General features: G+C 36.1%; 1 protein-coding gene across 5 annotated transcripts in view; it reads left to right on the top strand.

Annotated features, from left to right (window-relative positions):
* Positions 1 to 26,982, top strand: part of ERC1 (ELKS/RAB6-interacting/CAST family member 1) — a 311,152-nt gene that overhangs the window by 81,911 nt on the left and 202,259 nt on the right. For 4 of the 5 annotated variants that reach the window (XM_040594868.1, XM_040594867.1, XM_040594865.1 and 1 more), the window contains 5 exons: positions 9,479 to 9,553; positions 11,599 to 11,754; positions 13,480 to 13,563; positions 16,182 to 16,349; positions 23,657 to 23,824. In XM_040594868.1, coding sequence (XP_040450802.1) covers positions 9,479 to 9,553; positions 11,599 to 11,754; positions 13,480 to 13,563; positions 16,182 to 16,349; positions 23,657 to 23,824 — 651 coding nt within the window. The remainder of the gene's footprint in view (positions 1 to 9,478; positions 9,554 to 11,598; positions 11,755 to 13,479; positions 13,564 to 16,181; positions 16,350 to 23,656; positions 23,825 to 26,982) is intronic. The other variant, XM_040594870.1, reaches the window with a different exon arrangement.

Here is a 26,982-nt window from a genome sequence, read left to right as displayed (position 1 = left end):
TCATTCTTTTAACCTTTTAGAAGAGGATAGCAGGGAGAAGTGATTTAAATCAAGGTATTTTAAATCATTATGTCTTTCTTAGAATCACTTGTTTGGTCTACGAGTACTTCTGAAACACATAGAGCTTTTGTAGATCAAAATTTGAGAAAATGGGCTAGTGCAACTTGAGAGTATGCATAATTTATTCTTTATACATTTTGCGTTTTTTGGTACCATTGTAGTTTGGAATGTCTTATATGTGACTTTATGAGAAGAATGACAGTTGAAAATATTTAAACATATATAAAATTATTTTAATCTTTCCGCAGTTCAGAGGTTGGTAGCTTGATAGTTCTTAGCAAGTTGAAAAATCAGTGTGTAAAATAATTTACTTGTTCCACGTATTTCCAGACTACAAAGAGATCATCGACACCACCTGATTCTAGTATAAAAAAAATCTGATTTTTATATGGCCATTTAATAGGTCATAGGAATTAAGTAAACGGAAAAAACTGCAGTCATCTGTCAGGGTGTTTTTTCTTTATTGTAGTTATGATCTCATCAAACTGAAAAAAATTTCAGTGGGTTTATTCTTATGCTTTTTTTAGCATGGGGGCAAAAACTATAGAGATTTAGTATTTTTAACTTTGAATTTTTTTTTTCTATATGAATGAGCTTTTTTGTCTTCAAAGACATTTTTTTCTTTCTTTTTATTCATACAAGGGAAAAATCCTAACTAGTTCATTTTAGCACCTCCATCCCCCTCTAGGTGGGGTTTTGTTATATTAGATGATTTTCTTTGTCAATATGTATTACATGATTTGCTTTGTTACAAATTACAGCATAGGTATACTTTCCTTGGAGATGTTAATATTATCCTGCACTTTTTCTTCAGTAGAAATGAAATTTGTCGACTTTTGTTTCCGCAAGTGTGGAACTTTGCAGTGGAAGAGAAAAAATAATTGAAAATGCCATTAAGAAGTTGGAAGCTAATTTAAGTGGAAAAAATATGCATTTGCACTTTAAATAAGAGGGAAGAAAGGAAAAATGAGGAACTAATAGTATATATGTGAATAAAGTTCTACATGATTAAGATTTTAATATTTAATTGACTTTTCTTTAGCTTTTGAATTCACGCTTCTGTAGTCAGTTTTCAACACAATGGCTTGCTACTTGAAAGTAATAGGATGATTGGAATTGGTCTCATATTTATCTTGCTTTTACTGTAATGCTGAAGTTTTGAGGGATTTTGCTTTTGTTTCTTGCTGATTGGAATACTGAGATGAACTGGAAGCTGAGTTTTAATTTTCACTTTAGATGAGGCTTTTGTTGACAAACTTAAGTGTCCTAATATCTGAGGTTTTCATCAGATTTAGAAATCACTGTCTGAATGTATTCATAAAATTGCAAAACACAAAGATCAGTTTCTTTACCAAGGTAACTGAGCTTCAAAGCAACCGGCTCTCTCCATTATCAATGTGTGTGCAATTTTCAGTACATCTTTCAAAGTTAAGCTCTTTATTAATACAATCAATTTATTTTTTAGGGAAATATGTTGATTGTGTTTGCAAATGCAGGAAATGACAAATGGAAAAATACAGAAATAATTTCTGAAAAAAAATACCATGATTATTGGTTCCAAATTTGAATAACTGTATCTTTTTAGTAGCAAAACTCTAATAGTAATGAGACAAATTACACAGGATTCTTATTACACATTCTCTTTTCAGTTTGGTTTTTTTTTGTGTTGCAGAAATAGTAGCTAAAATTACTGGTATTGAGCACTTTCTGAAAAATACTCATAAAAATCCTGGAACTAAACAATTAAAATACTATCCAGTCTCTTCTGGTCCCAGTTAGTAATGATATTTTCATAAATGAGTCATGCAGGTTGAAGGGCTCTTCCAGAGGTAATTTCATGCAACTTCCTTCTCAAATCAGGGATTTCACAACCACTCTGGGCAACCAGTGTTTGGTTGCTCATCTGGTAAAATATTTTATTTATTAACAAGTCAGAATTTTCTGTGCTGCAACTTTTGCCTGTTGCCTATATCCTTCCCCTGTGCGCTTCTGAAAATATTTTTTTTTCCATCATCTTGACGGCTTCCAGTTAGATAATTCTAGAGAGCTTTGAGATTCCCCCCAAGCCTTCTTTTCTCTTCAGCTGAACAAACCCAGTTCTCTCATCCTCTCCTCTTACATCGTGTGTTCCAGTCCCAACCACCTTGGTGGCTGTCTGTCGGACTCTCTTCAGCTTTTCAATGTCTTCATTGTACTGCGGGAGCCAAAAATTTGGCACAGTACCCCAGCAGTGGTCTTGCAAGAGCTGCATAGAGAGAAATAACTGCTTCCCATCTCCTGGTTGTGTACTTTTGCTAATACAGCCCAGGATGTAGTTGGGCTTGGTTTTGGTTTTGTTGGTTTTTTGGTTTGTTTTTATTTTTACAGCAAGGGCACACTGCTTACTCCCAATTCTTGTTTTATCCAAATTTCATATAATCTGCAAACTTGCTGAAAAGGCTGTCTATCCCATTGTTTAGATTATTAATAAAGGCACTGAACAGTATTGGCCACAGTATCACCCCCTGAGGGTTGTCAATAGTAAGCAGCTACCCATTGGGCTTCATACTGCTCATCACCAGGCTTTGAGCCTGTCAATCCAGCTGATTTTCCAGCCACCTTGTTAACTACTTCTCCAGTCTATACATCACCAATTTGGCTACAGGGATGTTTTGGAGGCTGTGTTGAAGGCGTTAAGTCAAGACATGCAACACCCATTTCTCACCATTTACCCACACCACCAGTTACTTCATAGTAGAAGAAAATCAGGTTAGGTACTGATTTGTCCTTCTACACAATTATAGATCTATTTGATCTTACAGATCTATAAAGTAATTTCTAAAATTAACAATGATAGTTAATACTGAACTGATCAGTGTTCGTGAAATTTTCCTTTGGGTATAACATTTGTGTTTCATTGTAATTAATTGGAACTAGGTTGCTAAAATTTTTCAAAGGTTTGGACGTGAAAGGTTGACAGAAAAGCCATCTAAACTTTAAGTACAAAATGTGTAACATTCACTTAGGCCTGGACTACCTGTTGGAGAATAAAACCAACTATTTTTTATTTAATTAAAACTGTCCAGTCCACTGAATGATGCAAGGATCCTGCACAGAACATCATATTTGATTGTATAAAGACATGAGTAGGCCAGTTAAGATTAAAAAAAGTCAGAATTACAGCTGTGTTTTTTAATTGCACATCATATTTTTTGTCAATTTTTTAAAAAAGAAATGTATGAGAGAGCATATTTTTCTTATTCTCTGTGTGGTACCTGCTGCCTGATTTTGTAGGTTCTGCAGGAAATGGAAGGCATGTCCTTTTTTGCTTTGGAAAGTGCTTATCTTGTGCTACTGAGAGATAAGTTGCTGTATTTTTAAGCCTACTCCACTATAAGAACATCATTGCATAAAAGTGCACGTTCACATTTCTGCCAAATCCTATGCAAAATCAGAGGCAGGAGTAACTGAAGGAATAACAATGCATGATATGGCCAGGTTCTGAAGGAAGAAGAGGTTCTGATTAAATCCCTTCATTTTTATGTACATGTGTATGATTTCTTAGTATTTTTGAGAAATAGTGCCAATATTGCTCAGTATTGAGGACTCCTTCAATTCTAAACTATGTTCTCGAATTTTCAATTATTTTGGCATTTCTTGTCAAGAAAAAACCCCACAGAATCTGTCATTCCTTATGGTGCATTAAAATCACTTTATCACAGCTATTTACATATCCGATGTTCTCAGTACATTTGATCAGCGGTTCTATGTCATTATGCTGACCAGAAAAATTACAGTATTGTTTCTCATAGGGGTACTGTAGTACTTTGCAGACCTATTTGGTAGATGTATTATGATGCACACCTTGATTTTATATCTTTTTTGAAGTGGATTTTGTTATTTTTTTTTAAAGGAAGACAGCTATTATTAACTAAAAATTGGTAGTGATGAAGTACCAACCCCAACTTTGGTTAAATGGCCACACTGTTTAAAACTTCTAACTATTTCTAGCCATCAGTTTCTAGTTATTGAATCCTAGTGGTTTTAAGACAGAACAATACATACTGAATTTGTGTTGCCAGTGAAGGTACTTTGAAGTTGTGATCAATTTGCACTATAACTTCTGTTTTGATCTTTTTCCCCCTGAAGACAAATTATGCTCCTGCAGTCATTATTTGAACTCTCGTCAATATATCGATATCATTTCTAAGTTGTAGACACACAAAGTGGACATGGTATACCTGTACTGGTAGCTCTAGCACCGAGCAGGTAATAAAGTGACCCTCCACCTAAAGATTTTCTTGTTTATGTCAAGTAATTGTAAAAACTCTAGTAGCTTGTAGTAATGGGGTACTAAACATAAAACTTGGAACAGAAATTGTATAATTGAGCATTCTTCAATATTCGTGGGAATGTTGTCAAGATACCTTGTAGCTAGACATTCCCACTGGTTAAACTGAAAAAGAAATTTGTTGCATATTTTTAATAGTAATAATAATTAACAATGAAAAGCATGCATGTTGCACATAATTTGAGAGCTACTAGCTTTTTTTTAACCTTTCTGTTGTCTTTTTAAAATAAAGGAATCATTGAATGTATAAAAACCCTAAAAATATAAAGCATATATATAAGAGCCACCCCTTGTTATATTAATTTAAGTTGCATTCAAAGTTAAGCAGAAGTTGAAGTTTACTAATCCATTAAGGAACAGTATCAGTTACATGTTTTAAGTTCTTTATGTGTGAAAGCAGAACAATGGAGTAATGCTTTATTACTTTATCAGAATGGACAACTTGCAAGGATTGAAGGATTAGTTTTGTATCTTTCTGATCCTGATATGTGTGTGTGGTCCTATGCTTTTAATTATTGTGCAAAGTCCTGTTTTGAAGATAAAAATATTAATTTTCATTCATCTGTGTGGGGTGTGTCCATAATAGAATCTGAATGCATCAGAGATATGATATATTAGCATTTCTCCATTCTGCCACTGAAAGATAAGTATGTAACCTGTATTTCACAATTAAGAAGGATATCTGCTCAGTGTCTTCCTTCAGCAGCCACACTTAAATCTGTGTTCTAGGGAGGTTCAGTCTGCCTGTAGCCCTGCTTTTAGGCTTTTCAGAATAGTAGGCATGTTGCCAAAATTAAGTCCTTACTATGCAGTCAAGAGGTGGGAGGTGGTTTTCAGCAGGTTATGTCATCTGAATCACAGGGAAATTACTTAAGATGGTAGCAGTAGGACATTTCCTTTGCTGAAGTGTAAAGCATCAATTCAGACTGTGGAGGTACAGGCATTTCTAAAGAGAAAAGCTTAGAAGAATTTTCTATATGTGGAAACACTGTGCAATGTAAATAGCAGACACTGGTGTGTCAGCATCTCTTTTAGTGACATGCTGTTCTCTTACTGTGTATTCCATATATTCCATTTCTATAGTAGTAGTTGTTTTTATGTTCTCAGGTCAGAGACCACGTCTCTGCACAAGTGGAAATCTAGTATGTAATTGCACTACTAAAATAAAAATAATAAATTGTTTAAAATAGGCTTTCGGCCTATTATTTTTTTACCTTTTATCTTTTGTTTTCTCAGTTTCTAGAATTTTACAAGATTTTGTTTTAATTTCTTTTCTATTATTAAGCTGTGTTTCATTTTATTCTACAATAATAGTCCTTGGATGGTTGTATAATTGATGTGATAGGAACAGCTGGAGATACAACTTTCTGTATTTAGTGAAAGCTCGTGCAATTCAGAATAGGATACTTTTCACTCTTGGATCTTTCTTTAGCTTTTTAAGCTCAAAAATTAATCTTCAGAATTATTCCTTTTTTCCCTGACTTTTGAAGTTTTGAGAAGCAACTTTTTATTTTAATCCTGAAATTTTGGGGGATTCAAACTCTCTTTTCTTCCTATACCATGTAAGCTTTTTATAAGTGGATGTGAATTTGAACGTGCCACCAACATGTGATTGGGGCATCTTTCTTTAACTATGGACTGGTTTTACTAGCTTGCTCTTAGAGGAGTTAAATGACATTATTGGAGTTCTGTTGTTTATATGTATATTCTTGGTAGGTGCTGTTGTAGCCAAGCAGAGATTACAGAATAATTTGGTATTACAGCAGTATATGATGTGTGGTACAATAAACGTTCTCAAATACCACCTCACATAATGTGCTGTGTGAATTTACGAAAAGGATGGTATGTGCCTTAACATCTCTGTTCCTCTCAGCCTGGGAATTGCAGGAAAGACATGAGAATAATGAGAAGGGACTGGAGGATGTGGTGCACGTATGAGCCTCTCCAGAGGGATAGTCAGAAGTTATGTTTCTTTCTTATTCAGATGTTTGCGTATTTCTACAAGGAGTGCGGTTCACTTCAGCCAAATAGATACAGGCTTGCTGTTCCAGAACAGTGAAGTACCTGGATGCCTCTCCACCAATATGTTGCTCAGTGAATGTATGAATGGAGTTCCCAGGGTCCACTCTGCAAACTTCAGATATGGAGATTTTTCAGAAGGAAGCCACTCCTACCGCTGGAGTTGTACAAAAGCCTCCTTGGGAAATTTCTGAAGGCTCCAGTCTAGCTAGAGTGTCATACATGCTAAGATATTGAAAAGGTGCCTGTAACAACATTGTGCCAGTGGCAAGACAGAAACTCATTGCTGTCCAGAGCTCATGAGAAGGACTGACAGCCACAATATCTTGGAATTAAGGTGCAGTTCTTGAATCAGCACATTAGAACTGGCTGAGATGGAAACAGGGGAAAAATATACCACAGCTACCTTAAAGAGGGCAGCTGAGATCATTCCCTGTGGAGGAAGACCAAGGATACTGAACAAGAGTCATGTTTTCCATGACAGGTACTGGTAAGAGCACTGAGAAACAGGTGGAGGTGTTGGATCTGCTTCCCTTCATATTTCTAAATGCTCATGCTGTTCTTGAGTGTTAGAAGCTCGTCACAGCTTATTCTTATTAAGACTACGAAGCACTATGATTTTTGTCTCTGATCCTTGATTGGGGGTAGTAAGATAAGTTCTGAGTTTCTTATGTGGCAGTCTGTCCTATGCTTAGTTGAAATGACATTTTTAAAGCAAATTCAACCTCATGCTGAGCTTCTTTTCTAACATTTTGTATGGCAGCATAACCAAATGAATCTCTGAAATACTACCTCTGAAGAGGTGGCAACTGGAATAGTAAGCAGTGGAGACAGACTGGAAAAATAGTTTAATTGATGTGGCTCAAGAAAAATGCCGAGGATGGAGTAGGTAATAAAAGTGACATGGGGGTGTTGGTCCAGTTTGTGCTGATGATGTCCTGTGTGCTGACAGCTTCTTTTTTCTTCTTCTGAGGGTGGGCATAGGAAATGGTAGTAGATACAGGTTCACTTGGTTGGGCTGACTGCTTTGAAAAAGCTTACGGCCCTTCTAAGGAGATGGTCATAGAGATAATGCCTGCAGTCTTTAGAGGACCCTATCAACAACACCCTTGAAAGAGCATCTTGGTGTAGTATGTTCCCCTCCTTAGATTTAATACCAGCATATTCAAGGTAAAGTGGCTGCCTCACTGATAAAACCTCTTGAATAGGTAGAAGCCATATCTGTAGAGAAAAAAGAAGCACGCTCCTAACCCTGCAGGCAGCTGGAAAAGTGGAAGAGTGCTGGAGACCAGCAGTGTGGAAGGCTGGGGATGAGAAATTACTGATTATGGTGTGATTCAGATGTCTGTTGACAAAAATAGCAGAGAAGTGTGCATGCTGCCCTTTCTTTGGGCATGTACATTACAGGCAGATAGACGACATTTTGGGCCAAAATAAATGTCTGGTCAGGCTGCTTAGATTTGAGTAAATCCATTATGTGAATATAGGTACAGGTAAGTAGAAGAATAATAATGGTATTGTTCCACTCTGGTCTATGTGGTGTCAGTGATACATGACCAGAAGCTCTAAAGTTACCTGTTGTCTATGAGAGAAGCAAATATATTTAGAGGGGTTTTCTGGGTTTCGGTTTGGTTTTTTTTTTTCAGTGTTGGCGGGTGAGGTTTCTTTGTTTTCTCCTCCAGAAGATACCACCCTACTCTGCAAACATACATGTAAAAAAAGCTTCTCGGGAAATACGCAACTGTAGTATTTAAAGACAGATGAACCTTCTACTGGGTTTTCTGGTTACTACCATTCATAGGCATCAACTTAAGCAAATGGCCTTGTGCCAAATATATGCAGAATTCTTCTTGTGGCCCTTGTCGTATCACTACGCATTTCTATCTTGCTCACTTCACAGCTATGTAAGAGCACTTAACAGTCTTACAAGATAAGTAAGTGTTTCCAGTATTTTGAAAAGCACTATACAACTCTACCATTCTCATTCAAATAATCATATGGAGCAAGTTGCATGTATGGCTACCATACAAAATGTTATGTCTTCACCATGTCTGTTGAAAGTATGAGTTTGTGGATAGATTTTTTGATTTGTCTTTTAGGTGTTTCAGGGGAGCCATGGCTACACTGTGTGTGCACATATGCTATTTGTTGTTAGGTCAGCTGGTAGCACAGTTCGTACTCTATGGGCACCAAAGTATTTTTATGTCATATAATATTAACATTCTAACAGTATTCACATTCCTACATTTAACATTAGTGTGTGGTGTAAGGACAATATTATTGTAAGACAAATAATGAAAAAGCAGAGTAGATACTATATTGTTTCTCCTGTATTCCTACTTGTTGGTTTGAAACCCATAACTACGTTATATGGTAGAACAAGTTGTTTCAGCATTCTAACATTTTATTCCTTAGCGAGCAGTCTGAAGAATGCTAGTTCCGTGAATGCACATCAACAGAAATATCACACAGACTTTTGTCCTCCTGTCTGCATACTGTGAGCTTCTAGAGCAATGTACTATCCAGTCACGTGCTTTCAGCTTTATTTGAGGCTCAGTGGAGAACGATTTTCATCACGCATAGTTAAACATTGCTACTCTGGGGTGTAAAAAAGTTGGAAAAGAACTGTGATCGGTACAGCTGCACCCTATAGCTTGTTGAAACATAAACCACATCATTATTGTTTTCAGTAAGCATCTAGTCAAATAAATTATTTGTATGTCTTCCATGAGAAACTAGTAATGGTTTAGATTAGTTTAGCAGGCAGATGATAGGGTTTTTTGGTGTACTCAGCTGTCATTTCAGTGGTTTATTTTGAGTAAGTAGGTAGTGCAAGATGCAGTTTCTTATGTGCCTTTTTAACTGAGGCTGTGATTCTGTTAAATGAACTTTTCCCTGTCCTTTCTTTCATATGATAAATGATAAAACAAAGTGTATAAACTGGTAACATCAGAAGGCAGCACTGAATTATGCTGTGTTGGAAAGGGAAGCTTCTAGTAACTTTGTTTATTTGATAGATGGGACAAAATGACATTATGCTAACTCTTGCTTTCTTTGCTGCTGCTACAGGAGATCCATCGTCGATTTGAAAATGCTCCTGACACAGCCAAGACAAAGGCTCTGCAAACTGTTATTGAGATGAAGGTAAATGATTGCATATAGGCAGCAGTAGAGTTTGTTCTCTGGAAAATGGGTTTTCATATGAAAGGTGACTACCAAATGCCGTACGCTTCTGTTCAGTATTCTAATTTAAAATAAGTATATTTATTTTATACTATTCTATTATCTATTTTGCTTTATTTGTTATTATTGATCAGTGAAGAGACAGAGCTGCCTACTTGCAGCAGTATATACAGATTTCTTTTGGTTAACCTAGAGTCTGTTGTATTACAAGGATGGAAATGATGGATTAGTAGGTTTTTATGATGATGTGGGTTATTTTCTTTTTACAGTATCAGCATTTGAAATACTGTTTTGCATTCTGTGTGTGAACAAAATTACAATTTGCAAACTCAAAACCCACTTAAATAGTAGGTCATATAGCTAGTAAGATGTCTGTATGCCATCATAAACCTAACTTTTTTAGATGAATTTGTGATTGAATTCTTAAACCATTAACTCAAGTAATATAATGGAACTATGGCAATTTGCCAAGAACTCAGGAGCCACAAAGTGGAGTGTGTGGTTTACACAGGTTTATGCAATCATATTTCATATTGTATGGTCCATAAAGTATATCAGATAGGGTTTGGACAAATACAATTAAAAAACCGGAAATTGTCTTTGCAAACTATACTCTTCCATTTTCATATCTTTCTCCCTACTTCTTTGTCTGTGCCTTTCTCTTTTATTTTCCTTTTTTCCTATTCCAACTCTTTCCATTCCTTCTCAATATTTTCCATAGAAATTCTCCATCTTTCTACTCTGGAGCCTTTAATTTACCGTCTTGCTTTTATTAGTCATCTTTGTGGTCCATAGTAATGAAAACTAATTGACCATCTGGTAACAATAAGCTGTCTTTACTATCAAAAGAGAAACACCGGTATTTCTGGGAAATGATGTAAGCACTGAAACGGAATACTGTTGTAAATTACAACATACCACTTCACCTTACTACTTCTCTTAAGTTTTCGTGGCAAAAATCCACTTTACTGATTTTAACTTAAGCATCAAAAACTAAGCAGGAGAGCCAAATAGATCTTCATAATGGACCTTCAGAAAAAAATCTTCTTATTAATGAAAACCTGTATGTGAAAATGTTTCATGCTTTTTTTCAGTTGTGCGTTGATTATCAGACCAAAAACAGTTATGAAGAATTGCTCTATGAAAGAGTGGATAGTTTCGAATCCTACCTGTATTTCAGGAAAGACGAAATATTTTTGAGAGATTAAATAAAAAAAATAGACTGTTTTAAGAGGTTACAATTCATAAATAATACCTGTGTTTATTTGGATGCATGAAGCTCTGTGTGTTGTATGAATCTTTTCTTGCTGTTCCTAACACATAAGACTTCTAAAGAAACAGTAAATCAAGCAGATTGAAAACCTGTAAAACTATGAGGATAATAGTAGATTGACATTTTTATTTTTCGAGCTGTGTATTTTTTAACCATGAAATGTTTTTTGTGTTGTATATGTGAGCCAGAAGACTTTAGGGATCCCCAACTGCTTTATCCACTCAAAACTAGATTGTCCACTCAAAACTAGATTGTTGCATCTTTTCCTTGCTTGTGGTGTTTTTTATGTCCTCTATTTCTGACCCCACTCAATTTACTAGTAGCACAAACTCATGTTTTTGGCATTCTTGCAGTCAAATTTTGCTGCCTCCATTTGGTTAGAATTAAATTTCTCTGGTTCGGGCTGGCTTTGCATTACAAGGCAACCTTTTTTCATATTCCTTTATTTCTTCACCATACACAGTGTCCCTCGCCCCTAGCCATGTTTTCTTTCAGTACTAAACTCTTGCTTTCCTTGAAAGGGATAAAAATAAATGAAAAATGAGTACTTGGGCGCTCAGCCAGATGCTATGTAAAGAGGTGTAGGCTGATTTCTGTAGGAACTTCAGGAGTAAATTTCAAGGAGAGGGACATGTCCAAGAAATTATTTCCTTTTTTTTTTTTTTTGCTCCAATGGTATGTTAAAAAATCATCTAACTGCGTATCTTTATCTGTCTCTTCTAATAATTTTCAGGATTCAAAAATTTCTTCCATGGAGCGTGGCCTCCGGGATTTGGAAGAGGAGATTCAGATGTTGAAGTCAAATGGAGCTCTGAGCACAGAGGAACGTGAAGAGGAAATGAAGCAAATGGAGGTGTATCGTAGTCACTCCAAATTCATGAAAAATAAGGTATTGAGAAATCAAATAACAGTGATAAGATAAACTGAGCTTAGAGAACAGATGAGAGAAATTTTCATAATTCAGTTAGGAGTTACAGTCTGGGTTCCCATTCACGTGCTGGGAAACAATTTATTTGTATTCTGACATGAAACCACTAAAATAACTTTAAAATATTTAAGAGGATTTTGAATTGGAATTTAAAAATACTATAATGATGGTTCAGTAAGTTCAACGGCCCAAATTTAGATTTTACTGTCACATCTGACTTTCTTTTATTTCAAAAGGGTTTTGTGTTTGTCTTTAGACCATTGCTAATCTATTATAAATTTAGGTTTTATTTGGTCTAGAGTCTTTTCAAATGTAGTCTATTGAAAAAGGAGTGTTTCTTTTTGCAACCATTGTACTATAACTAGTAGGTCTTTTTATTATGTAATGGCTGAAAAGAGCATGAACTGTCACTATAGTGGCTTTGAATTATACTCTGCTTCCAGTAGTGGCATCAGGACGAGAGTAGATTTGTTGGGAACACAGGACAAATACAGCAGTGAGACATGTTGATCCTCAGGTATAAAGATGGACACCAACTACAGAATTGGCTACAGCCAAAAGTCAATTCATTCTTTGTCGCTCCCAAAGAAGTGTTTCTCAGTCTTTTAGTGGGCCCTAATATTTTGTAATGAAAAATCAGGCCACCCTGTACAGCACATTTAAGTATATTGTGAGCAGTCCTGCTTTTCTTAGCTTTTTTGTACTCTCTGCAAGCAGTGTACAAATTCCTGGAACAGAGGTTGAAAATTACTCTACTAGGTCCTGAACAATTGTAACCTACTGTATTTGTCCTGATTTAAACTATTTGTCGAAGAAAGAATGCTGGAGAAAGTTTCTTGGAGATGTGTTACTTGCTCTTAAGTAGAGATGTGTAATAAGTATATGTTACCTCCACTTTCCTCACATGAGCTCACTGATTTGCCTCGAGATAACCACACCTGTCCTTTTATACTTCTGCCCTTTATCCCACGAGTTGCTTCTAGGAATGGAAGGATACCCTCTTCAAATTAGGAACAGAGAAACAATTTTAGCACCTCTTCCTTCCATCCTTTCTTCTTTCTGCCTTCTTTCCCTCTTCCCTTGTTAGCAGCTCTTCAATTTCCCCTTCTCCTCTCCCTCTGTGGGCCTATAGATCTGTTTAGCTACTCAGTTTCTGGATCTTTTCCATCTACTATGTCTACTTGTTTATTTTCCTGCAGAAAATTTGGTCCTTTTTGATAACAATTCACTCACAACTTGTAGCCACCTACAGTCTTCATATCTTGCTGTCCTACCTTGTTTTGTAATTGCACAACAAGTATTTTTTCAGTATTGTATTGTATATTCATCTGTGGCTGTATCTTGACAATTAACTTTATTTCTCTTGAACTGGAAAATGTCCCTTTTCCTGTCCTAATTTCCTCATAAACAGCAGTTTCAAAACCACTGGGTGAAGTGCCCCATATCTGACATACATAAACATAACCATAAGTATACATTTTTGTTTCATAATCAAATTCTTGTCTGGCAGCCTATGTGAAATTACAGAGACATGAAACTTTTGAGAAGACTTAACGAAGAATGGAAGAGGAAATAAGTGACCAGTGTTGATCCTTCTGTTGAGTTCTCTGTCACTTTTAGTTACTTGGATTGAGACAGGCTAACTAGAAATAATAAATATTTAAAAACATAACAATGTCGTGACAGGTAGAGCAACTGAAGGAAGAGCTGAGTGCCAAAGAGGCTCAAGGGGAGGACCTGAAAAAAAGAGTGGCTGGTCTCCAGGCCGAGGTCTCTGCAGTAAGATTTATCTTTTGTGTGCAGTGGCCATTCACTGGGGCTTGCTAGCTCTCTGACTTTCGGGGTAGATTTTTTTCTTGCCTTCTTTATGACTTAACAGTAGTACTAACAGTCTGCTCAGCCTTGTAGCTGCCTTTCCCTTCACATGGTTTTGGTGTCCATAACATCCCTCTTGAACGGAAAATCTTTATTTCTTTTTTTACTGTTTTTTTAATGGTATGAGCTGTTTTAACAGTAACTTACTCTTCTCTATTGAAGCAGATTTTCAAAAGTGTTCAGCACCCATTCTGGGGCCAGACTTTCAAAGAGAATTGCTTTCCCTAGCAGAAGAAAAATAATTTGAAAACATGTGCTGAACCCTCCTTATATTGTTTCACAAAAAATAACAAAAGCTGGATGCTGAACGCTTTTTAAAACTGATTGTTTAATTTTAGCAGCATGAATTCCTTTGCCATGAAATTAGTACGTTTGCTGAGTGATCATAGTGTCTCACCGAGAAAAGAGATGTGAGCACTTAATGCTGTCTTGTCTTCTCTTGCAACTTGGAATGGTATGTGCTGCATTCTTCCTAAAAGAGCTTTAGCACATTAGCAGTGTGGGTTTAAGTCTCTGAAATGGGGACTTCTAGAGAGAAGGATCTTAGGGTGCCACTTGGGAATTTTAATGTAATTAAATGCATTTTAGATGTTTAGATGAGAGCATTTCACCAAAACACAAGTATTTAGGGTAAACATCACTTCTGACATGACCCCAAAGAGAATTTATCTGTTCAGAGAGAGACCAAACTGGTTTCAGAAAGCTTTGCTATAATACAGGCTGCCTACTAGTTGAAAAAGTTTTTGTCGTCTGGAATTTTTAAGGCGGCTTTTTAGTTTAGGTACCTCAGAAAAACAGTACTAGCAGAAATAGTTCATCTCTTCCCAGCAATTCTGCTGTGCCTAGCAGTATTGTGCAACTGGTTGTATTGACCAGTAGCTGACAACAGTAATAGTGCTGCTAACATCAATTGTTTTGTATCTAATTTAAATAGGTGATGAAATCATTCTGTGGACATAGTTGCTTTTAGTAAAAATACGAAAAAAACACAACCTAGTATGTTTGAATTAAGTGAGCAATAAAGCATTGAATAATTCTATAAATTAAATTATTTTTACACTCCTTCCTATTATTCAATTTTAAAAATCAGTTTGTGTGAGGTTTTTTGAGATACATGTCCTCCTTCTGCTCCCCTTCTTCCTTATCTCCTCATGTGTGCTGTTTCACACTGGAACACAGGAGTGCTTGCTGACATCTTTTGATGCTATTTTAATACTCCTCAGTAAAGAGTTTCCTTTCTTTAATTGCCCATTATTGAAACAACGTTGTCAAGATAAAACCACGTTTACCCAAGATTTTCCTCTCAGTTATTTCTACTAGTATGTCCATTTTTTCGATTTAAAAAATAAAAAATTAAAAAATTATAAATCACAGCTTATCTCACATTAAGACACATTCCCAAAAATGGAGTATGACCTGGATATTTTTTGTAGTTTATGATGTTTTGAAGCATTGGACAACATACTTTTGAGAGATATTTTATTTTTAATTGTCAGAGACAAAATTGTTCAAGTTAAAAATGGGAAAACTGTTTAGTGTTTAGAGGGATGCCCACCTTTGCTATATAATATGTAAAAGTAAAATATTACCCTTTTATTCTGTGACATGTATTGGAGGCAAACCAGAAGGTTGTTATAAACTCAGACAGAAGTCTACATTTGGACTTCCCTGTCCTCTTTAATTAAAATACTTTTTTTTTCCTTCAGATTTGCATCAAAATTGTCCTGGGTGATGACTGCACTTAGAATGAGATTTCATCCCATTTCAATGCTTTCCTTTTAACATTTCTTATTGTTTGTCTTTTAAAATGATAATCCAGCCTACATTTGTTAGAGTAAATTGGCATTTCCATACTGATTTAATTCACTACATTAAACCTAAGAAATTGCTCTCAACAAAGTGCAGTCCACGAAGAGTTTTCATGTCATTTTGATGTGTATTTACATCTGCTTTAAGAAGCTTCTATAAATGAAAAGGTATTTCTTACAAGATTGAAACGGTGGTTTTGTAAACAGTGGGAAAAGTAAAGGTGTCTCTACATACTCTGTAAGCAAGAGTCTGGATTCTTAGACGGAGAGATGAACAGAAACTCACTGGTTTGACATTTCAAAGCAAACATCATGCTTCTGAGAGAGACACATAGGTATCTCATCTTTTCTGGTATTACAGGGTAAGGGTACTTTCTCATTACAGTTCTGCTTCATCTTCATTAACTTATACCTGCTAAGGAACTGGGTTTGTTCAGCCCTTTGAAAGATCATTAAGAACAGACTGACTGTTAAAAAGAACTTCTCTTCAAAAATTGATGCTATTGCTCCCCCCTCTTTTTCCTTTATCTTTTGCTCATGACACAAATTTTTGCTGGCCTTCCATTCAAGATAGCTGAATACTTCACAATTCCATGGGATAAGTTTAGAGTACCGTACTTTTTGTTGTTATGTGAATTTATAGTTATTTTTGTAAGGAAGGTATAAATTATTTTTTCCTTTGCCTATCTTTTCTTTCTTTTTCAGATTGGTCAGGTGAAACAGGAGCTGTCACGCAAAGACACTGAGTTGCTGGCCTTGCAGACAAAGCTGGAGACCCTCACAAATCAGTTCTCTGACAGCAAGCAGCATATTGAAGTTCTCAAAGAGTCTCTTACAGCTAAAGAGCAAAGAGCTGCCATCCTGCAGACAGAGGTGAAATGGGCAATTCTGTACTGACTGACTTTCATAGAGAAAAAGATAAAAAGTGTTGTTTCATTTCTTCTTGCTTAGGTTATACAGTCCCATAGCCATGCCGTACTGCTTGTTCTGAGCATGTTGTATCTTTGTTTATGTTTGATTCTCTAGGGCCTGTGATTGATCGTAAAGCCAAGTACGTGTGTATAAGTGCACACATATTCCTGTGGATGACGACACACTTGTACAACATGCTCCACTAACATGTGGTCACTAATACTAGTTTTCCTAGGCACGACTAAATTGGAAGTTGCAGTGCCTGAGCTGGGGGGATCTATTTTCAAAGACCTTGTAGCTAAAAGAGAGCAGAGAAAGGAGGAACATTCCAGTAGTGTACAGCTCGCTGAGGCTTCACTGCTACTGTCAGCATGTACGGGAACTCTTGCATGTAAGCCTGTGTTTACATCCGAAATATGGGCTTTCATGTTTTATGATGCATATTCCAAGATAAAGGAAGAATATTTTCAAAACTGTGTTTTGATAACAAATACTTAAAAAATTTCCATATTATGTAAGACACAACTGTGTATCTGAACATCAAATGGATAATAAGTATAGCATAAATTTATTGCTTCTGGGCTTTCTTGAAGAATAAGCATGAAATGCGTGAAGACGTCATTTCAATCCCCTGGCTTGGGAAACTGTAGTGTTAGTAGAAGTCCAAAAGATGGCGATCATGCCTCAAAAAAAATTTGTGGTGTTACAGCTAAAACAGGAAAAAGCCAAAGGAGCCTTGAAATAGGCATGCAGAAATTTTGTAGATAATACTGGTAGGAAGATTCTGTATTACAAGAGTGTAAGAGAATTTATTTGGACTTTTTACCCTCATGTAGCTTTCCTTTAGCCATGTTCAGTGAATCTATGTGTGCACATGGCCTTGTCCACATGCAGAAATCAAGTTACGTAGTAAATATCTTTTGATGTTCTAAGCTGGCTTTTCTGATTATTCTCAGATTTATGTAGAAGTTGAAATTGCATTAGTCTGTATAGCTGTGAAAGTGTGCTAGTTTACAATCACAAACCTCTTGTTAATTCTGCTCATTCTTTTTTGCTAGTCAAGAATGTACCATAATTTGTACATGTTTACTTTAAAAAATATTTGCATTTTAAAATATAATTTGAAGTAGGTATTGGGTAAATAAGCATATTATAATGTAAATTGCAGGTTTTGATCCATTACGATGATTGAAAAGAATATAGATATATTAAATTACTGTGCGGTATTGTGACAAACCTACAAAGCTAGAAACACATTTCTCTTCTGACTTTTAAATAATAAAAAGTGGTACTTGTCTGCCCATGAGAGATGAAGTTCTTGAAATAATTTAGTTCATTCACAAGTTAAAAGACTTCAGTAGATGGTTATAATTTCAGCTGTTATGGTAGGTGAACATATTTATTCAAATAAGATGTATGGAATTTAAATAAAATACTTGAAAACAAAAAAGACTAGGTTATATACCACTGATAGATACTCTTGATAGTTATTCAGAACATTTTGATTTTATTTTAGCTGAAGGTCAAAGTAGTTTTTTAATACAGAAAATTATTCTACTCTCTAACTTGTAATATTACTAAATAATTATTGAGAATATTTGTTCTTCAGTGGGTTCTTCCAAATGAGATTCTCATGTAGCACCACAATACAAAACCAAATTGGATTCTTCCTCTGAAACATGCAAACTCTTTTACTAAAAAAAAAGTGGCTGAATGGCTGGGGAAGAGAGAGAGGGTTTTTTCTGCTTAATGCTTTTAGGTCATTCGCTTAGTTTGCTTCCACATATTCTAAGTGAAAATTAACAACTACAGTAACTATGAAAGATGATTTTCTGTCTGTCTGTCAGTAAGGCATTGCTGTGGAGCTAAAACATTAACAGTACTGTTTTAGAATGATGATTTTATGATAGATTTGATGGATTCAATACAGTCTAGCATGTTCTCCACAGTAAGAAGTAGAAGTCTGGTATGAATTTAACACATACAAAGTGATGTTGATTATCAGGCTATTCCATTGTGTCAGAGTAAGTATTTTCAATGATCTGTTGATGTTCCTGATAATTTTTATGTAATTCCAAGAATATATCTATACTTTTTGAAACAACATCTTTTTCATCCTTGCTGATGTTCTTGACAGAAAGCTCAGCAATGAAATCATCGTACACAGTCACCTTTCTTCTGTTGTCACAAGTGATCCTCTCAAGTACAAGATTGAAACATGTTGATAAAACACAGCATTGAAATGTTTGTCATTGCATCCTGCAATGTATTTGGGTATTTTTAGGAAAAGGTATCTTTCTATACAAGAATTTTCACTAGGAATAGGGTAGGAATGTGAGATGCTGCTCAGCCTCATTTGTTGACAGCACTGGTCAATGTTAAAACATAACTAGCTTCTCTCGAGACACCTAGAGAGAGTTGTGAGGAGGAAGAGAGGTGCATTTTCTGTCAGATATTGGCAGACATCTTCATAGGGAATTGATATTTTAGTCATATTTAAATAAACATTTCGAGAGAAAAGAGAATAACTTCATAGGCCTCTGCCTTTTAGTCTTCTGTTAAAGAAAACTGCAGGTAGGTGGGGAAAAGGTGTTGGTATAATAGCTCAAAAATGGATTTGCCACCTGCCACACTAGAACTACAAAGAACAGTGAGCTGTTTGTGGGGTGTTTATCTTGAGGGCTATTGGGTGGAGAGGATATTGTGGTTAACTTTTCAATTTGTGGAGGAACTTTTAAAAATAGATCTAAAAATGTATGATCTCTTTGTAAACAAACAAAAAAATCAATATTTATTTTGGAAATAACACTTCATCCATATAAAGTTTGTGTTTTGCCCAATGAGCCCTTTGGCTTAGGTCAGTGCCAGAAGGTATGTGGCCTTGGTGGGAGGTTTAATTGGTGAGAACATTCCCCTTTATTTTTGTATACTGCCCAGGCTGACATGATTCTGTAATTGGTCTGTTTCATATGGTAAATTCAGATTAACAGTCAGTAGAAAAATTAATCCAGTCCTCTGGAAGTATTTTGTTTGCTCTGAATGTCTCAGTAGAACATAAAATTCTCTAAGGGCCTGTCTTTATGGGGCTTGTACTGGCATTTTGAACCTATAGTAGACTCTTCTAAATCAGAGACAGTTAGTGAGCAGATCACCTTTAGTGAGGAATGTGCAAAGGGAAGCTGGGTGTCTCTAACAAGACTTGTTAGCACCAGCTGGGTGAAGACCTACTGCAGGTGAGACACCTGCAAACGTTAAGCTCAGCTCACAGAACAGAGTTCACCGTGTTTAGATATTTAATATCTCGTGCTAAAGGTGAACTGATTCGTGACCTGACCAGGCCCTGGAAGCATCACATCTGTCCTGCATGGAGTTTATAACCCTAGCAAGAACCAGACAGGCTCTGCACAAAGCCAGATGTCTGTGCCTCTGCTCCGCGGCATAATCCTGTAATCCAAGATGTCCAGTTAAGTGGGAGCTGTATGTTCAGAAAGAATTCACCCTCTTCTACAGACTCTATTGGATGTTGATGCAATTTGTACAAGAAGGTGAAGAGTCAACTCGAACATAATTAATAAGAAAAGTCAATGTCAAAAATAGAGAACTAAGTCTTGTGAACTACCACTGCATTCAAAATCAGTTAGTAGACATAGCTTTTAAGTCTTAATTACAGACTTAAATTTTTTTGTGTTTATATGATTTCAAGATAGTAATAGAATGTCACAAAAACTGATCCTTTTAAAAATGTACTTATTTCAGGTGCTTGGAGACTTAACACAGCAATATCTACAGTAGGTTAAAAGCATGTATTAAAAAATATGTAAAACCATGTATTAAAAATTACATATTCCTCTGTGCATTTCTCAATTATCTTTGAATTTGGAGTGCTTCAGAATTACTTCAAAAATTATACTTTAAAAAGTAGATGGCTCTTTTTTAGAAACCATAGAAAGCTCTAAACACGTATTTCAAGACTGATATTCTGTCTGTTCCTTTTGCTGCCATTAATGTAGTCATACCAACAGAGAACAAAAATTTTGAATTTTGCCATTACAGAGAAATTGGGGCTTGGTTATAACATAGGAGAAATTGTACCTTCTGATATAACTGAATGGAGTATGGCTTGGTTCACTGATCTAAACCAGCGGTTCAACCATGGTTTGAACAGGTGGCAGGTACATGGGAAGAATTACTTAGTCCCGGAAAAAGAGTAGAAGACTGTTTTTTCTAGGCATCACTAACATCTTCCTAAACCTGAGTGGGAATCACCAGTGTCATAATACCCTGATTGCTACTGTACAGTGGAGATGATGGTAAAAAAGAGAAAACCACATGTGCAACCTGAGTTCTATTGACTCATACTACTGAGTCGGTTCTGAAGCTCACTTTTGAAAATTTCAGTGGTTTCCCTAAGCTGTAAATTGGGAATATTCTGAAAGCTAAGGCTAATTACAGAATCCAAGATTGTAAAAAAGGTTTAAGAACAAATTGAAATTAATTATTATGTCATTAATTGTATTTATTCTGGTAGTCACCGGAGCTACTAATTTACTGTTTTTTCTTAGAAATTTGGAATTTTATGTGCTTAGTGTATGGCTATACATAGTTAGGAACAGAGTCATAGAATATTACTTGTTGCACCTGGAAAAATTCTGTAAAGACAGATCAATGTTCCGTTTCCCAATACAGTTTTTCATACACTGTTTGTACAGTGAAGAAATTTAAGTCTTACGTATGGTACCCAGCTGAAGAGAGGTACCTGTTGTACCTGTACCTAGCAAGGCTGTTGTGTTGAAGGTGGCACCAAATATGTTTATTTTGCTAAAGCTTCATGAGAAACTGGATTGTAGGTGCAGGTCAACTTACCAAGTCCACTGTTATACGAAAGACTAGCAATTGCCTGAGCTGTACTGTAAGATTTTACTTGCCATGCATAATTAAAGACATGGCAGTCTATTACTGTGAAAAGCAGTTAGGTTAACCCAGGGTTAAGATAACACCATCCAAGATGCAGAAGTCAGAAGGGGCGTCAGCACCTCAGGAGCTGTTTGCCTAGTCGTTTCCATGTGCAGAGCAAATCTTAAGCTGACTTTGTTGAAGTTGGCATCACCTAACTCCCACAGACCTCAATTCTTGTCACTGTGGGAGGATGCCATACATAAACTGAGTTGACATGAATAAACAAGTGCAGTGTTCTGCCAGGAATAGTGCTAAGGTGATGATTGTGTGTCCTGCCAGTCTTTGAAAATACTCTTGAAAGTGTTTTCGGTGGTTTCCTAGGCAGGGACCTCGCACAAATAAAACCAGGAATGCAATTTACCCCAAACCATAAGCTAATATAGAGTTCAAAGAGAATAATCAATCAGAAAATGGAAAGCATTCCATGGATAAATTTCTGTTTGCAGATGTTCTCTTTTCACTTAATACTGTGCTGTAGGCATCTGGACTGTCTCAAGTATTTTGCAACACAACTGTTGAGCGTATATGGATTTTCTTGAGAGGGAGATTTTCAGTTTCCCTGCAAGAATTAATAAAAGTGACTCGTAGCTTTAATATTAGAGATATCCAGAGAACATACCTAATCAATCTATAAAACCGTGTGTTTTTAAAAAGAAGACAAAGCCTGATCCACCTGCTAAACTTTTCATTACAAATGCTAGCAATCCTATAAATCATATTTGGGTAGTACCTGGTACTCTAATATCACTGCAGAATATACTCCATGCCCCACTTGCTGGGTGAAAGGTCAGGAATGTGATTTTAATAACGTATGTGTAAGTGAGAAGGCTCCAGACGTAGAGGTGGCAGCGGGACTACAGTGCTGATGGGGAGAGCGGGGCAGTTCTTTTCCCCACTTGGCAAGTGCTTATTGCTCTGTGTAAAAGGAATCAAACAAAACAGCAAAGGGTTTTGTGGGCGTAGCATACTGTAAATGTAGAGCCTTAGAGGCAAGTTTTCCATTAGTAAATCAAAATAAAGTGGAATTAGAATAACACATTAAAACTAAATGTTGCTCAAAATTCCGTAAGCATAGCGACTACCTAAATTCTTTCTCTAGCTGGAGTCATCCAAATCATCTTTTCACTTCATGTCTCTGCTAGCCTGTGCTGTGCAGAAGGACCAAGATATTCATTGATCACCCTGTTTACTCTGTGTGACTGATGTCCTGTAATGGATTCAGCTAACAGGAACCAAATCTGATACTGTCAAATAAGATTAGCAGCCATGCTGGCAGATTTGAGCTCTGTCTGAATGCCGAGCGGATAGGGGTCAGTGGGTTTCTTTTGGTATCTGAGCAGGTTGGTGGTGTTGGATTTCGTATTCCACAATGGTCTTTGAGATTAGTCTGTGCTCTGTGGTGACCTTATTCTTCTCATCAAATTTATATTCAGATAGCTCTGATTCCTTCTCCCGTTTCTTTTGTCTTGTAAGCTCTGTTTCATTTGTGTAAGAGAAATGCAGAAGGAAAAGGAAAAGCTTCTCAACATGTAGTTTTGAAGTTTGAGGATACCGTAGAATTCCCAGAGTGTGTTTCTAAATTTACTGACGCTATGGGAGCTCCAAGTATGTTTATGTGTCCAAATTGCATCCACAATATCCGGTACTGAGTCATTTGTTCCATTTTTATCGTTAATATAAAAATGCATCCTGCTGAAAATATGTGTTGCATTTAAACTATTATGTTGATATGTAAGCCAATATATTCTCAGACATCCTAAGGTAACTGTCTTTCCATGTTTTGATCTGCAGTGGCCACGAAGACCTCTGCTTTCATTACCTCCAGGCCTAGCTAATACTCTGATTAAAACCTAGAATATAAAATGACTGGTACTAAAGAGTCAGTGTTTCAATCTCTGAACATTCATAATGTCCCAAATAAAGAGGTCACCTACCCTACGTATGAGAGAACTTCTCAACAACACATTGTGTTTGGTGGCTTCTTCTTTGAGGAAAAAAAATCCAGACTTGTGTCTTAGAAGACTTGAGTTACGTCAGAAGTATGAATTGAGATTTTCCAAGAAGGAACATTAGTCTCATACCATTTCAGAATAAAACATTTGATTATTTTTGCTGTTTAGTCTCCTACCAGTTGAAATGACTGTTTTTTCACAAGCTTATGTATGTTGCAGTCTTAAAGTAAGGGATGTTATTTTTCTGAATCTGTTTGTAATTTGTCAGCACTCACTCCCTTGTGGAAGTGTAGTTTAACTTTTCTAAAATTTCTCACTTTTAGGTGCTAACCAAACCCTGTTCTGCATGTCTGAATCTAGGTGGATGCGTTACGATTACGTCTGGAAGAGAAGGAGACTATGCTAAATAAGAAGACAAAGCAGATTCAGGAGATGGCAGAGGAGAAGGGGACTCAAGCGGGAGAGATCCATGACCTCAAGGACATGTTAGAGGTGAAGGAACGCAAAGTTAATGTTCTTCAGAAGAAGGTAAGATGGTTAATGTCTAAGTCAGATACACATCTTTGATGCATCTCGATTTCTAAGCCTGTCAAAAAGTCTCAACTAGAATTTACATTTTGGAGATCAATGATTGAGTCCATTCGTGTAATGGGAAGGTGGTGAATGATACATTTCACTTCGGTGTTTTGAAGAAAAAAACGGAATTCAAAGCAATGACTGCATGTGCTACTTCTGCTTCCATTTCACTGTTAAGAATGACCAAAATATTTGCAGGAGGGCACATCATCTGAAAAATCAGTCCTTTCACACCCACCACCTTAACAAAGCAACGCTGATTTGAAACTTGGGGCACTGGGTGGCTGTGACTTCTGTATGTGACTAAATGAATGAGGGGGGTTCTATCAGTAGAAGCAATTAGGATGATTCCTGGGTAACTTCCTGAGAAAAGTTCAGGAAGAACTTTGTATAATTTTCATTAGAAATGCTGTTTTATCATACTTGATATTTCTTGGGAACTGCTAGAATAGGATAATCAAGGTTCGGACTATCCTGCATATCTTTCTGGGTAAGAAAATGCAAACCTTATCAGTGAAATGGGGGAGGTCCGGATAAGAAAAAATAGACCCTGTCAGAGAAATTGGAGAGGTTTCCCAAAGGCCATTGAATCCTGGGCAATGAATGTTATTATGGATGTTCATTTGCAAATTGCACATATATCCCAAATCACTGCTATACGTGGTAAAAAGAGAGGAACGCATATATCACAATAAATTTTAATTTAAAGAATATTTTTCCCCTCTGTATCTTTCCAGAAGCTACTCTTGGAGCTTGTATTTTATGTATTAGGCTGTGAACGTGTTTGTGGTTTTGGGTTTGGGTTTTTTCTCCTAGACCTTTAAGCAATTCTATGGAATTCCTGTGATTTTGATAGCTCAGAATATTGATTGATTTCTGACACTTGGCCAACGCCTTTTCTTCTCGTATGTAGCTATGAATCATGAGGGTTTAGGTCATGTTCAGTTCTGTTACAGCCAATGTCATGCAGGAAGGGAAGTTCAGGCATGGAACTTAGCCATAAGTAAGTAACCAATAATTCTAGAACAGAGCCCTGATTCCCAGTCTTTATGGTCTCATTTTTTGACTGTTCATCTCTTTAGAAACACTTACAGATTTCTAACTTTCACACTATGCTTGCATTTTGTTTTCAAAATCGGTCATGCACACTCCAGACATTGATTGAGATCCTAGCTGTATGTTCAACCAAGAAGCGGAGAATCTGATATTTGCATAAATGTTAAATGTCAGTGAGGTTGTTTTACTTCCATTGACTCTTACACTTTTTCCGCATGTTTTCTTACTTGCTGTACTTAACTCTTTAGAATCATCTTTCATTGGTTCATTTATAGGCAGTGCTAAAGGTTCTCCTTTTACTCATTTTTTTATACGTGTTTTCTTGAGACCGCTGTAATCCATATTAAGAGAGTTTCATCTTGTCTCTTCCTGTGGCTAGCCAATTTTTTGACGTTCATTTGCCTGCTGCTTTCAAGTAAAAGTACTTGGTCTCTTCAGATTGGAAAATAAGGGCCCAGGCTTTTAGATGTAAAGGTTTTGAGGTCTTGTTCTGCTAGATAGTTCAACAGAGGATAACACTACCATAATAAACTGCAGTTTGAGTTGTTTTGTAAATCTGTCTCTGAGCTTCTTTAAAAAAAAATAAATCTATCTGTAGAAAAATACCTGTTTTCTGCTAACTAGAATCACATTGCAGAAATATGAATTTGTTTCAGCCTTGAAGTTGTTGGAACCATTTTCTTTAACATAAACCGTTAAATTGTGAGGTTTTTAAATCCAAGGGTTATTTTTTCAGTTTCTATAACTAGCAAACCTGGAACATTTTTATGGAGAATCCAGCTGACAATACTTTTATCTGAGTTTTGTGGTGCAATATGGAATTTCTTTTTATTTTTTTTTAATAGCAGAGGATAAATGAGCACAAATTCAGTCCTTTAAAGTTTTAGGATTGATGTCTTTAATTAATTTTTTAATTGGTTCTCCAGACCTGGAATGTAAGACTAGGTTTGGGATTTTCTATAGACTGGGCTTTGCATTTTTGTGTTCTCTTCAGCATTTTTCCACAGAAAAGCAGAGGTTGAGAAAATACCTAAGGAAGGACAGGTCTGATTTTCACTGTATATTGTGAAAGTCATGAGAACTTGCATAAGGGCTTCAGAAACCTGGACCTTCAGAAATCTGTAGCTCCTCTCATGTAAATGTTTTTCTTTTAAAGCTTGTAAACTGTGATGTGCTTTTTCATTTTTGCATTTCTAGAGTGCACCTTCATATTAAAGTGCACAGCCTGTTTTCTGCTTTATCCAAGTGCCGTCTTTCACACCTTCCAGGACAGTTCAGAATTTTATTGTCATTAAAAAAAAAAAAAGTGCATCCATTAAACTTTTGCCTCCATGCACAATAGTATTTTTTAATTTCTCCCTCTGATTATAAACTGGATATGTTCAGACAGATCAGTTTTTAATACATATATTCTAACTGAAGATCTGGAAGGTACACTTTAAAGTATCTTCAGAAGTCACAGATAGTAGGCTGTGGGGTTTTTTTAAATGCTTGTAAGTTTATCAACATGATGTAAGTGGTAGATAGGTATTTTAATTGAGCACAGTGAAAGGCTATGAAAGAAGTGTAGTACAAAAAGAGCTTTTCCTCTTGTGTAGTGTTAAGAAATATTTTTTATGGATATTTGAAAGCAGCAGCAGCATGTAACTGCTGCTTGCAATTATGAGGAGGTATGAGGTACAGGTGTTGGCATGTTGAAGGAATTTAACCAAATTAAGAATTGGATGAATAGATACTATTCAATCAGTTTTTACTGGGTACTGTTCCCTCAGCATATACTCAAATTTGAGGATATTTTTGAAGTGGGTACTCCTAATGAACTAAATTTTGAACACGAATATTTTTTTAATTCTAAGTAAATAGAATATTTGTAACAAAAGCTGAAATATAAAGATGTTGAAAAGAAGATAATTTATTGAAAAATCATTGACTTGCATAACTAACTCGTTTAGGAAAATTTGTTTACATTCTTTTGAAATTTGGAGTGATCACCTCTACTAGTAATGTAGCCATAGCCAAATGATACAGGGCTATGCTGGGCATTTGGACTTCTG

The sequence above is a fragment of the Falco naumanni genome, chromosome 5 (assembly GCF_017639655.2).
Source record: "Falco naumanni isolate bFalNau1 chromosome 5, bFalNau1.pat, whole genome shotgun sequence".
Lineage (NCBI taxonomy): Eukaryota > Metazoa > Chordata > Aves > Falconiformes > Falconidae > Falco > Falco naumanni.
This window is presented reverse-complemented; position numbering and strand designations above follow the sequence as displayed.